The 14,769-nt window shown below is 31.0% G+C and overlaps 1 protein-coding gene across 4 annotated transcripts in view; it reads left to right on the top strand.

Moving 5' to 3' along the window:
• RICTOR (RPTOR independent companion of MTOR complex 2) overlaps window positions 1-14,769 on the top strand; it is a 104,461-nt gene that overhangs the window by 48,404 nt on the left and 41,288 nt on the right. For all 4 annotated transcript variants that reach the window (XM_074328978.2, XM_019737219.3, XM_019737220.3 and 1 more), the window contains 5 exons: window positions 1,962-2,026; window positions 2,876-3,007; window positions 4,867-4,930; window positions 9,580-9,706; window positions 12,669-12,838. In XM_074328978.2, coding sequence (XP_074185079.2) covers window positions 1,962-2,026; window positions 2,876-3,007; window positions 4,867-4,930; window positions 9,580-9,706; window positions 12,669-12,838 — 558 coding nt within the window. The remainder of the gene's footprint in view (window positions 1-1,961; window positions 2,027-2,875; window positions 3,008-4,866; window positions 4,931-9,579; window positions 9,707-12,668; window positions 12,839-14,769) is intronic.

The following is a 14,769-nucleotide window of genomic DNA, read 5'->3' as shown; positions in this document are numbered from 1 at the left end:
AAATCTTGTAGAGGTGGATTTACTTCTTTAACAACTCTTAGCTGTGATATACTTGCTGATGATTGAGGTGTGTGGGCAGGAAGCTAAGAATTCAGACTTTAAGCCCAGGAGTACTCTTGCTGAAAGACAGAAAAAAACAGCACAGAGCTTTTGGTGGAGATACAGGAGAAATCAAGTATAAGGAGATTTTCCCCTCAGTGCCTATTGGTGAATCCTGGGACTACCTGGGATGGGTAACTTAAAAACCTAACCAATCTTTGAAATCAGGGTGGAGCTTTTAGTGTTTTTGGAAGACAAAAATGAGATATGTCATCCTCTCAAACTAGTCCCCTGAACAATAAACTTTCATTTTGAAACCTGGTGGGTAAGGAGGGAAAGGAAAGCAGCATTACCAGGAGAGCAGCATTGTCCAGTGGCCTAACAGAGAGAAGTATGAACCCTCTGTGGAGAAAGATAACATCTTCAGGAATCTCGGCAAGTTTTTGTATGCAAAGATTATAGGCTCCACCAAAAGGTAGAACTTGCAGGACTAGAACAAAAGGCAAACAGATAATAGAAACAGACCCAGGGCTGATCCACATCATTCCTATCCAGTTAGATAATAAGTACTTTAAGTATTTAAAAGCTGATTAATATGTCAAGAAAACAGAAGAAATTATGGAGAAAGTAGATGAAAGTTAAGATGTCTAATTATAATATTGGATGTGTACAAAATTAAATGGAAATTCAAAAAGAGAAAATATATCTAAAATTTAATACTCATTAGATAAGGATAATAGATTAGCCATAGCAGAAGACAAATAAATAGAAAATATCCAACTGAAGCACAGAGATAAAAGAGAATGGAGAAAACAGAGAAGAACATTTGTGGATTTGTACTATACACAGAAAGATCTGACATTTGAATTACTAGGAGGAGAGAAGAGAGAATTGGTTAGAAGTAATTGGAAAATATAATATACAGAATTTCCTAAAACTAGTAAGATATATCAACCCAGAATTCTAGGAACTTCCAGTTTCCCTAATCAGGATAGATAAAGAGAAAACCACACCTGAGCAATAAGATTGATGAAAACCAAAGATAAAGAAAAAAACCATGAAAGGATTCTGAGAAAAGGTTATAATCTTCACGGAAGCCAACCAAGGCTGATGTGAGACTTCTCAACAGAAACAATGAAAGCCACCTTGAAACTGTTTTAAGAAAATAGCAGCTAATCTAAAATTCTATAAATCCAGGAAAATACCTTTCAAAAACAAAAGTGAAAAAAATAATTTCCAGGCAAACAAAAACCAAAAGAATCCATTACTAGCAACCTTGGCTAAAAATTGCACAAATGAAAACACCAATAAAACAAATCAACAAAAACAAACAGGATTCTTCGGACAGAAGGAAGAATATCCCATGATATTCTATATACCCCTGAAGTGAAGAATAATAGAAAAGGTGAATTTGTGAGTAATATAAATAAATTGTTACTGACTAAATATTAACTAAAAAACAAAAATAACAAATATCTTACGGGGTTTAAAATATAGGTAGGAAAAAAACTAACAGTGAAAGATGGGGCCCATAAGTGAAGTTAGTGTTCTAAGAGTCTAGTGTAGTTGAGGACAGGATTAAAGTAATAATTTCTGTTGAACTGTAATAAGTCAACAATGCATGTTGTAATCGGTGGTAACCACTAAAAATAGTTTTTAAAACAGTAAAATTATTCAGGAGGAAGAAATAGAAAAATAAAAAATAATTGTTTAAATCAAATGAAAGTAAGAAGGGAGGGTTAAATAAACCTAAAGCTGGTAGGTCAAATTAAAAAAACAAGACAATAGGAATAAATCTGCATATTTGAACTATAGAATCATATTTTTCACAATTCTATTAAAATTACCTTATTTTCCAGTCTAAAAAAGTAATGTATATAGACAAAAGTATTTAACACAAACTTGTTTTGTTTTTCTGACAGCTTCTTTGTGATATTGGCCACAGTGAAGAAAAATTGGGTTTTAACTATGAAGATATCATAATTTGGTAAGTTCAGTTCTCTTTCTCCTTGTCTGGGTTTTAGTAATATCAATTTTAGTAATTTTCAACTAAAAATAGGATACCTTAACATCTCATATTTGATCTTACAGAAATAGTTGTTTGAATGTTAGAAAAATTCAGGATTCACAATATTTTTGTTATCCTATTCTGATAGTTTGTACTTAGGAAATATAAAGAACCAAAGCTAATGTTGAGAACTACTTGAACTTCTACAATTTAAACTTCTACATTAAATCTGAAATTCACAGAATAACAGTTCTCATATTATTCCCCCCTTAAAAAAGAAGAACCTAAATGATTATCTCTAGATCTCACCTAAGACAGTGTGCTTGTGGCAAACTTGATTGGCTCAAGCCCACCAATAGAGGCATAATGTTATAGTGTCACCACAACCATCTTTTGGGTATGATTAGGAATTAAAATTGGTATAAATAGTCTGTGCCTACTATCATTATTAAGTATTTTTATTTGTTGGTTTCAATCAGTGATTTCTTTGAGACGAGTGGAAGCTGGTATGCAGGTACAAGGGAATAGATTATAGGGGCATATGTGATACAGCTTGAAAAAGGCATATTTAATTTCCCAGTGTTTCTATAAAATAAACCACAGAAGATATAACAAAACTCTTGGTGAGTTTGTACCAAGAAGGCAGATTAAAAAATAACATTAGTGAAGTTCTGCGGCTTATAGCGAATGATTGTTATATGTGTAAAATGACTAGTAGTTTTACTTATTTCAACTGAGGAAGAATTTGGTACTGTAATTTTACATGTATTTGAGACTCGTGCAGCCAAATTTGTTTTTTTGTGTGGTGTTTTTTTTTTTTTTGTACAGTTTGCGGCTAGCGTTATTGAATGAAGCTAAGGAAGTGCGGGCGGCAGGGCTACGAGCTCTTAGGTATCTCATCCAAGACTCCAGTATTCTGCAGAAGGTGCTTAAATTGAAAGTGGACTATTTAATAGCCAGGTAATTTTCCCAGAGCTATCTGTGTTTTTACATGTCTTAAAAATTATGTATTAACTTTTAGTGTACCTGCCATAAACTGTACAAATTTTTAGTGTAAAGCCTGATAATTTTTACAGATATGTATATATACAACCAAGTATCCTATTACCCCAAATTAAGGTGCTGAATAAGATTTTCAGCATCCCAGTCAAGTTTCCTTGTCTCCAACCAGTAGTAAACATTCTGACTTCTCATTGTAGACTAGATTTTCCTGTTCTTGGGCATCATGTATCGGAAGTATACATAGTTACTCTTTTCTTTCCTCAATGTTATCTGTGAGAGTTATACATGTTGATTTTTGTAATTGCTATGTAGTATTTCATGTTATGAATAGACCAGAATTAATTTATTCCGTTCTGTGGATGATTTTCTGGGTTGTTTTCAATGTTTGGCCATTTTAATAAAGCTTCCCTGAACATTCTTATATAATTCCGTTGGTGGACATATGCACTCGTTTCTCTTACATATAGGAGTGGAATTGCTGGGTCATAAGGGTTATGTATATTTCGCTTTAATTGATACTGCCAGCAGTTTTCTAAAGTGATTGTACCGATTTGCACTCCTGCCATCACTATTTGAGAGTTCCAGTCTCTCCACATCCTTATCAGCACTTGGCTGTTTTCACTCTTTAATTGTAGCCTTTCTGCTTGGTTTCTTGGATTTTTTTTAATATTAGAGAATCTGCTTTTTTTTTAACTTATTGGGGACCCTGCCTTTGCACAACATAGAAATTGGCAACTACTTTGGAGAGGAGCTTACATGCAGATTTGTGCTCACTTTCCTATGTTTTCTTCTTCTCTATGGGATTTCCCCCTCAAGTCTCAGCCACATTGGCTGCCCTAAAGTTCAACCTGTCCAAGAAGACTTCTTTCTGCTAAGACTCTGTTTCCCTAAAACTAGGATGGACAAGCGACCGCAGGGACAAAGCCTGGTTGGATGTGGAGTTCGTACTTTTCCTTCCAGGGATTATTATCCATTGCCCTTTTGATAGTTGCTTTACAAAGCAGTTCAACCTTTATAGTTGGTTTTGGCAGGAGGGTTGGTTTGAGCCAAGCCTCTCTGTTGTGGCCAGAAATGGAATTCTGTGTCTATTAATTTTTAATAATATTGCTTTAGATTAATTGCATATGGAGAGAAGAAATACTTTTTGAATAGCAGACTATATCTATATTTAAAGTATTGATTGGAATAGTGAACTGCCTAAACGTAAGTAAAAAGGTATTCTGCAATGTAAACCAAAGACTCTTTAGAAATTGAATAATTTGATAAATTTTAGAGAGAAATGTCAGTTAAGTGATATTCGAGCATTGATTTTTGAAGTGCATTCAGATTTCAAATTATATTTTGGTAAAATAGAATTATTGTGGTTAATACATAAGACTGTTAAATTAGTCATAATGTATAAAATTTAGGCTTTAGTTAAAATTACAATTAAACTAAATCATAGGCGTGAAATATTTTCCCTTCACAGTTTTTATAAAATACCTATGGATTTTATCAAAGATGGGTGAATGTTTTTTTCAGTAGATTTCTGGTACTTTGCTCTTTGTCTACTATTTCTGTATAGACATATATAATTCTGGAAATTATTTACTGTATTCTACTTTCCTGGGGTCTTAAATGAAATTGTTTTGAAATGTCTCATTATAACAAATATTTATCATTAGAGATATGTAAGCTAACTAAATAAATATCTGCTGGTACTGAAAAGTATTAAAATTTGTAAATACCTTACTGATATCACAAATATGGGTCTGATCTAGTGATATACAGAAATTATTTAATAAGATTTTTTATCAATTATTTTGTGTCTTATTTAGGTGCATTGACATACAGCAGAGCAACGAGGTAGAGAGGACACAAGCACTTCGATTAGTCAGAAAGGTACGCTCTATGTCTAAGAGTAAAGGCAGATTTATGGTTTTCATATTAAGTATCCTATATTTTTAGATTTAGACTCTTTTGTGAAATTTTTCTATTAAAATTTAATGGCTAAATTCTCATTAAACATTTTTATTTTGTTAAAATTACATATGGGTTAAATAAGTCTATTCAGTTTCAAGGTAAGCATTAATATTTTGCATGATTATTCTGTGATTGGGTATAGCTAGGACATTATTTCTTATAAAACATTCATTATAAAGAATATTTTTCCCTTCAGTAGACATGTAAGTGAAATTACTGCTTTGGTATGTTATTGGAGAAAGAGGATTACTTGCTCCTTACCCTGATTTTCTCTTGTATGGAGTTAATACTGTTAAAAGGATGTCAAAAATAGTTACAGCTGATTGTTTTGAGGATGAGTTTGGATGCAATCCATAGTCAGATGCAATAAACAATTTAGGCCATTGTACAACATAAAAGGTCAAAATCTAAACTCTGCAAGCGAAGGTGGTAAGGATAATCCATAGTGCTTTTAATGAGAAGCCTCCAAGGAATTTTTTATTGTTGTTTAATGTAATGGGATGCCCTAATGGCGGAGGACAGAGTGAACTGAGGGTTAACTTGGCTAGGACACAACTTGTGTAAGAATTTTATCATGTTTCATCTTGAAGTATATTGTTTGCTTCTAAACATTCATGAGACTCATGAAGTTTATGTTTTGATGTAAAAACTTCTAAAATTATTTAGAAATTAAATTTTTAGCTTCTCTTTCCCCATATTGGAGTTCAGTGCATGCTCTAGAGTGATGGAATGTTGAGTTATACATTAACTAGATTCCCTTCTTTTCCTTTTCTTCAGTTGTCTAGCTTGTGGTTAGTAACGATCCATTAGTAAGCGTAGTAAGGAAAAAGTAAATGGATGAGTTGTCTTAAAAGAAGTTTGCAGTTTTATTAAGAGAGATCTTGGAGATAGGTTATGTATTTTTGTTATAGGTTAACTTATAATGGGACCAGGATTTGACTCTTCAAATTTAAAAATTAGATCTGTGGTTTTTATTTACTGATACAGTCCTTCCTACTGCCATGATTTTGAAAATTCAAGATAAGAAAAAATTGTTTCTGAAGAACCTAGAATAATTTTTTGGTTAGTAGAATTATATGTCAATATTTATCATACTAAGAATTAAAAGTGGGAAATTAAAATATATATTAACATTAAAAAATAGCAAACCCATCACATGTAAGTGTAACATTTTTATTAAACTATATTTTCTAAAAAAAATTAGTGAGTAGAATGACATTATTTTAGATTTTTGCAAAACTCTTTAATGTTTGTCTTGATAGAAGATAGCTGGATTATCATATTTGCTTCTACATTCATTCTGTTGTTATTTCACATGCAGTGGAGCCTCTGGAAAAGTTCAGTGCATACTTGTGAGGGAAAGAGAGTAAAAATACTAAATAATGTTTTTGTTTTATTATTAAAAAGTTTCAATTTTGTAGAATCCCTGAAAATATCCTAGGAACCCTCAGTTTCCTGGACCACACTTTGAGAATTGTTATCCCAGAAGTTGCATTCAGAAGGAAAAGACAACTCCACACAGATTCAAACAATTAAATTCAGCTTCTTTGGATTATTCAGTGAATATTTTATTTTAATTTTGTAAAATGATTTGTATAAGTTACAATTTATTAAATATAAGTAGCCCAGTAAATGTAAACAGATCTTTAAAGACAATTTAGGAGCACCATAACAAAAATACATTCTATTCTGTTATGTTCTCCAGTACAGAGTAATTTGTGGCAGATATCATTGTGAATCCAAGAGCAGGAAAATTGCTTATACCTGGTGGTAGTATGATATAGGCTCAGAGGAAGAGTTGTGGCACAAAGTCCCTCGCGGTTTAGACAAAAGCTGTTAAAAGGAAAGCACACTTGCTGAATGAACAGTGGCCTCTATTGGCCAGAGGAACTATAATTTCATTAGCATTATTAACAACTGAAACACGCATTTCTTTTTTCCAGCAACATCTTGGCAACTGAGCTAGTAGAAATTAATGATCACATTATAATTGCTAGGTCACTGGGATTTTTTGTATGCATTCAAAAAGTTTTACACTTTTCTGAAAAGTTTTTTATATTTTAAAAGAAAAACATTGCTTTGCTTTAGGATAACTTGCTCTATGAATAATTAAGGAATATTCATGTTACTTTTCCTTCTCTTTTTCCTATTTCATTCATTTGGAAGGTTTTTGTTTGTTTGCTTGTTCCTTTTTCAATGTCTCTCTGATTTTTTTTTTTTTTTCCCCTGTCTCTTTTTCTCCCAGGCAATCCTTCTGGGTTTTTGCGTCTCTAATTTTCTATAGTTTTCCCACTGGTCAGCTATTACTTCTCTTTATCCTATTTAAATTCTACCAACTGCCTGCCTAATTTAAGTCATCATTTTTCTTCATATATCATTTCTTTATTTATGAAATAAGGGATTAATACATCATAGTTTTCTTTTCAATTGAAAAGGATTCATTTAGGGAAATTATTTGTCCTGATTCACAGCAAGATTTTGGCAAAGCCAGAGTAAGAACCCAGTTCTCTGAATTTCCAAACCTGTATTGGCCCTCAAGTCCTTTTGGTATTAAGCCCAATCTTCTTACCTTGGCACTCAGAACCCATTTTTGGTCCAACCAATTATGACCTGCTCATTATACCATTATGTGTACAGACAAGCTGCCCTCCACCACTACTATAATCATTACTACTTTCCTACTCTTTTCATTTCATTTTCACCCTTTTCTACATTATATTCATCTTGCAGTCTCAGCTCAAATTTCAGATATTCCCCTTACAGAAATCAGTGTTTTTCTAATTCCTTTATAGCAGTTTGCAAATTTATTATCTACTCATTGTCTTTAATTTGTTTTATATATGTCTGTCCTTCCGTGCCTAAAAAGATGATTAAACTATTATGTCAATAGAGATAAATTCCATGACTTTTCCCTTACTCATTGATTTATGAGAAAATTATTTGGTGATTTACACAGAATTTAATAATTTCTTTGCATGTATTTCACTGGAAAATAAGAGATTTCATTTGTAAAAATTTGAATTACAGGTATCCTTTCCATAGCACTACACTTGAGATTTATAGAGTAGAATTTTATTCTTGAAATTCTAAAAATCTTCTGGTCATACACATCCTCCTTTTACAAATGAGGAAACTAAGGCACAGAGGGGATTTATTTGGCCAAAGTAACATTCGTTTTCTAATGGCAGATTTAGTTCTGGAAGCCAATTGGCCTGGCTTCCTAGCCAGCTCTTTTCAAAATACCATATATTTTATTGCTTTGGAAGTTTTTCTTGCAAGGTCCTTATAAGCACAGTAATAGATCAGTAAGTATTAAAATACAAATTAATAGCATAATAAGTTAAAATTTTGTCACCCTGGAAGATGTTTTCAATACTTTACCTTTCCTTCCCTCCTTTCTCCTCCAACATTTTTGATTAATGGAAAATATTGATTTAGAAGTGAATGTGAAAACTTTTGTAGATTCTGTAGTTATTGGAAATCTCTTTATTTCATGGTTGTGGAACAGTAGTCTATCATTTCAGTTGAATTCTGTAATATCACATAATGCTACTTAAACAACATAAACCATTTACAAGTACTGTAACCAATACAGATCTTTCCTTTGAACCTCTATAGGACTTAAATGGATATCTTTAATTTAGTTATATTGCATCCTCTAATTGTTTCATAGCACAAGTCTTATTTTTCAACAGGATTATAAATTCAGTAACATTTAGTAGAGATTCATTATCCCCAATATTTTATCACCACTCAAACAGAAGAAAGCATTTTGTTGTACTCCCAATCCAGGGACCTGTCATTTTTAAATACTTCATCTACCAAGTAGTCTTCATTTATTAAACAGTAATTAATGACATAATTTGTTTTCTTCCTATTTTCCAAACTGAAGACAGATCCTCTGTGTTTAGTTTTCTAAGTATGCTATTGCCAATTAAACTTTTCATTTAAAGTGAGATTCATCCGAAGTTTTATCACCATGTACATACTATTTCTACTTAGTTTTGAAATATCAAAAATACATTATGGGTTAGCTTTGCCTTTCAGTATAGCAACAGGTGATCGGTAGAGATAGGGAAATTATTAGACATCTATTGCAAAGTGGGAAAGAATGAGGGGCGAGTTTGATCAGTGAGTTTGATGGGGGCGAGAGTAGGGATAATGAGGTAAATGGGTATATGGGGAAGGAATAAAATAGTACGGTAATTTGTGGACAGCTGTTGTCACCACTGATTTACTTTGTCTAGGTACTGAAAAGTTGTTTAAGATATAAATCCTATTCTAGAGGAGCTTAGAATCTCAGAAGCATTACATCTAATTGATCAACGAATTTATAGTTTGGACTATTCAGAGAAAAGCCAACACATTTTTCCATAGTAACGATATTAACGTTTATTGTGTCAATTATTAGTTGTATCAATCCTTTGAAATGTTCATATGAAGCAGAAAATTAAAATTGATACCTGAATCTTATGAATAGTCTATGGTCTTGATCACCTCAGTCTAAACAAAATAGGTTTTAAAAATGTTGTGAAGTAACTTTTTTTTCTGATTTCTCCCTGTTACAGATGATTACTGTGAATGCTTCCTTATTTCCTAGTTCTGTGGCCAACTCATTAATAGCAGTTGGAAATGATGGACTTCAAGAAAGAGACAGAATGGTCCGAGCATGCATTGCCATTATCTGTGAACTAGGTAGGTCAGAATTTTCTTCAAGTAATAAAAATGTATTTTAGAAGGAATGTATAATATTTATTAATAACTTTAATACGTGAGTTCTTTAGTTATTGATACAAAGGTATGAAAAAGTAGAACATTACTGATGGGGAAGTAGAAGACTATTTAACAAATGATTTCAAAATGACATTAAAATTCCAAAAGTTTTAAAGTTTTGCTCATAAAATTTCATATAAAGGAGTTGTCCAAATTCTAGTCATTAGAATAAAATTTCTTAAAGTCTGGCTTTCAGATACTAGTTAACCACACTGTATGTTGATGTGGATTAGATGCATCATATATTAAAGAAAAAAAGAACAGAATTCTAACTGCAAAAGGATTAAAGAGTTAAATGGGGGAAAAAACGGGGGAAAATGGATGAATATTTATTCGATCATTGTAAGGAAGATTTTGAATTATCAAAAGAAACCAGAGATTTCAGCAGCTATAGATTTTATTAGAAGGAGGCAAGAAAATATGCAGTGCCAGAACGAAGAAAAAAATATGTGTAACAAATGTGATAGGTAAATAACTTATTTATATACAGATCAATGGGAAAACTAAATATCAAAGAAATACATGGCCAATCAACATATTTAAAAAGTTCAACCTCACTGATAACCAAACAGACATAATTTTGAATGATAAGGTGTTTTTTTCCCACCAAAAGTAGAAATGTTGTAGGTTACATTCATTCTTGATATAATAAATAAATCATTAACAAAATTTTATACTAAAGAAACAGGAATTAAAACTTCTGCCCACAATACCTGTTGATTTAGAGACAAAATCAAATATGATTAAGGAAATTTTGAAAATAAAACTTTGACTACATGTTAATGTATGGGATGCCTGGAAAGTTATACTCAGAGTTAACTTATAAGATGCTTGTATAATTAAGCAAAAAGTAATGGAAATATGTGTGTGAACCCAAGAAATAGAAGAAGAAAAAAAATATCAGTTAAAGGTAAGCAGGAAGAAAGCAACAATAAAATTAAGAGTCTTAATTAAAGAGCACGATAGATTATTTAATCTAACCTGTGTTAATTGGAAGAAGAAAAAAATGATATATATAGACACGCAAACATACACAATGTTTGAAAAGCACAAAGGTCAGAGAAATACAAGATTAATATAGAAATGAGGAAGAAACGATAATAGGAGTTTTTAAAATTATAGGATAGTTTTTATATATATTGGAAATCTTATTGAAATTAATGGGTTTTCAGAGAAAATTTTAATTTCCAGTTGACTCAAAAAATAGAAAACATGATAGTCAAAAACCATTGAAGTACTTTATGAAATGATTGCCTCCAAACGACTCATCCAGATAGTTTTGTCTTAAAAAATTTGTTTCAAGGGACAGATAATTTTCATATAGTATAATTTAATTGACAGTGTTAAAAATATGGAAACCTAACAATTTTTTAAATGAAATTAGCATTGTATATACATATACCCCAAATATACATATACACACATATCTACACACAAATATGGTATAGAATAAAATAATTAGAAGACTAGTTGGATAACATTCTAGAATATTTATCTAAAATCAGTGCTCTGTAATATTTTTATTCTTGAATCTCTACAAATATTACATCCTTTTAATTCTTAATTAGCATTGTTTAAAAACTTGTAGCAAGATAATAAGATAAGATAATAAATGAAGTTTATATATTGGAAAGAAGACACTATTACTTTGTAGATGATATCTCTAGAAAAGTTGATTCAGAAATCAACTGAAAAACAACTGATGTAATTCAGTACAGTGAAAATACAGATTTGATAGATTTATTTTGTGTTTCAGCAATTATCAGTAAATATAATAGAAAACGTTATCTTTCCAAAATAGGAAATAAAACTGTACAACAAATAAACTTAATAAGAAATGTGTATGACTTGTGTGTGTGTTTGGAGAGTATTTTGAATTTGTCCAATTGATTCTCAAGAAAGCACAACTAATCTAGCAGGTAGAAATTAGAACATTTGGAGGGGAACTGATTGAAAAGTGGTCTGAGGGAACTTTCTAGGATGATGAAAGTTCTATACCTTGATTGCCATATTGATTACATTGTTCAAAATTTATTGAACTGCATTGTGAAGATCTATGCATTTTACTATATTTAGTTATACTTCACTTCAGGAAAAATTCAAAGTCTAATTTTATAATGCAGCTAGAATAAACAGGAAAGATGCAACCATGAAAACATTTTTGAAAAAGTACAAATGGAGGAGGAAGGGAAATATTTTCTTCAAATATATTTAAAAAAACAACAAAAAACAATTAAGCTAGGTTATTAAGAGAGAAATGAAAAGGAATCAATACTTGGCAGACCCAGATGTAAAACTTTAGTGTATTGGAAGTATAATAATAGGTTTGGGAAGCATGCTGTGAAAACTGATTAAACATTTGGGAAAAGAAAATTGAGTTTATCATAATAAGCCAAACTCAATTTATTGATATATTAAAATCTGAAATGTTCATCATGAACTCATTTAAAAGACACACAGGTGTGTACACGTATTCAAAGAAATGCCTGATCTTTGAAGTAAAGGTGGAATTCCTGAGCGTAAAATCTGAGTTTAAAATCTCTAGTTAGATTACAAATCAGACAAAAGATTTGAAACAGGTAAGTATTCCCACTATATTAAAAAAACCATGCAGTTGAGAGGAAAGAAGCACCATTCCAGTAAAATATGGGCAAAGGATATGAAAAAATAATTCAGAAACATAAAAAAAAATTCGAATTTTGGGAAGTATATTCAGTGATTCTTATTAGATGCATTTTATCCACATGCCCTTTTAAATGTCTTTGACTAGAAAGTTTTGCAAGTCAGAAAGGAAATTAAGTTTTAAAATAAAATCCCAGATTTATGATTACTTTTTATTAGTTATCCCCTGTATAATATATTAAGTTTTTCTTTTTTCTTTTAGCACTTCAGAACCCAGAGGTGGTGGCCCTTCGAGGTGGACTAAACACCATTTTGAAAAATGTGATCGATTGCCAGTTAAGTCGAATAAATGAGGCCCTCATTACTACAATTTTGCACCTCCTTAATCATCCAAAGACCCGACAATATGTGCGAGCTGATGTAGAATTAGAGGTAGGAACTTTAATATTCTTTTCTAGTTTTAAAATATGACTTTAGTAACAAACTCTTAATTTGAAATTTTAAAGTTAATAGATGCAGCACAGCATTATCAAATCTAAATTAACTAAGGCTGGCTTATTCTCAGCCATATTTTATAGCTCATTCAGTTTGGAATTAATTGAAAATATTCTCAAACTATTTCATTAGTGTGTAAAGTGAAGTTTGTTTTTTTTAATCTATGAAAATTTTACTAATAAAATAAAAGCACGAGTAAGATTACATAGACCTTTACCTATTTATTTAAGACGATTTTTTCAAGGACTTTAGTACATTAGTCGTGTGTGACTAGCTCCTGCTAATTATATACTATTCATTAAACCATTCTAAAAGTCTCTGAACTTGAAAGGACTTGTTAGCAGAATGGCTATATATACTTGAAAGAAGTAGGATACATATCTTTCTTTTTAAAGTAGTCTATAATTTAAATTTTTACTAATTCAGTGTTTCTTACAGTTCGTCTAAAACAGTAAGGCTAATATATATATATATATATATATATATATATATATTCTTTTATAATAAATATGTAGTATAGGTTGGAACAGAATTATCACACGCTATATTCTTACAGTTTATTTGTGTCAATGTACTACATAGTTGTTCGTTACAAATGTAATTTAGAATAAGTTTAAACTCAGGATTTGTTTGTATTTGGGTTGAAATTATACAAGGTGTGTAAGATTTATCATTCCTTATTTTTTCTGAATCATTTTATAAAACGTGTCTTAAATGCTGTAGTTCTGGTTTTACTAGGGCTTTTAGAAATATTTGAGATTATAAAAGTGATATTATCCTATATCATTACTAACAAATTTAAGTACAATATTCTCCTTAATGTGTGATTTTTAAATACGTTATTCATTGTAGTACAATAACAATAAACTGTCATTTTAATATCTTACAGTACGTTTAGCTTTAATTTTGATATCAAGTAGAAAAACTATAATTTTAAGATTGGAGAGATGATTACAATGACAGAAGATAATATGTATAGGCCTGTTTTTCATTCCTGTATAGTTGTACAGCAGATTAGTAAAGCCTTTATTTAAGTGAAAAACTTCAAAGAATGTGATAGACTAAATACGCTACTATCTTTGCTTATATCTTCTTTGAAACCACAAACGTTAGTTCTATTTTTCCTTAACAAGATTCCAATGGCATAGTGATTGAGAGCATAGATGTTAGGCTGTACAGATCTGGTTTTGATTTTTTACTCTATGACCTACTAGCTTTATGACTTTGGGCAAGTAATTAGCCTCTCTTGGACCCATTTTTTCCTAGATAAAAGACATGGTTTTTCCCTGACAGAGTTATTGTGAAGAATAAATACTATAATAATATAGTGGTAGCAGTAGTAGTAGTAGTTATAGCAGCAACTGACACTGAAGTAAAGCTTCTAATGGGTTAGGCCTTATTTCCAGGTGCTTTATGTATAAATTCTAATCTACGTAAGATGTTTTATTTAGTACGTAGCTCATAAATACTCAAATACCTGTTGCCTTGAATGTTACTTATCATCTTCATTATAGAGGCTGCTATTATGAGAATATTGTCCTCATTTTGATTATGTTTTTATCAATTTTCATTCTAAATTAATAATTGGTTCCCTTTTCTACAAAGTAACTATTTTCAGTGCTGTCTATTGTTAAGTCCAAATCTTCCTCCTGTTAAAAATCTCTTTTTAAATTTACCCTGGCTTCTGTTTCTATTATATGTGATATGTTTTGACCACAGAGAGAGAAAAAAAAAGTGGATTTAATGTAATAATATTAGTAGAACAGTCTGTAAGGATTGTAATTTTTATAGTAAAAAACATTTATTAAACTTAGACTGCAGAGCAGGATAGGGTAGTTCATAGCATCTGCTATGGAAAACTAGAAAAG

Source organism: Rhinolophus sinicus, chromosome 3 (assembly GCF_057876585.1).
Source record: "Rhinolophus sinicus isolate RSI-liver-muscle chromosome 3, RSI-T2T, whole genome shotgun sequence".
NCBI classification, from domain to species: domain Eukaryota; kingdom Metazoa; phylum Chordata; class Mammalia; order Chiroptera; family Rhinolophidae; genus Rhinolophus; species Rhinolophus sinicus.
The sequence above is the reverse complement of the archived record's forward strand: the minus strand, read 5'-3'. Positions and strand labels throughout refer to the sequence as shown.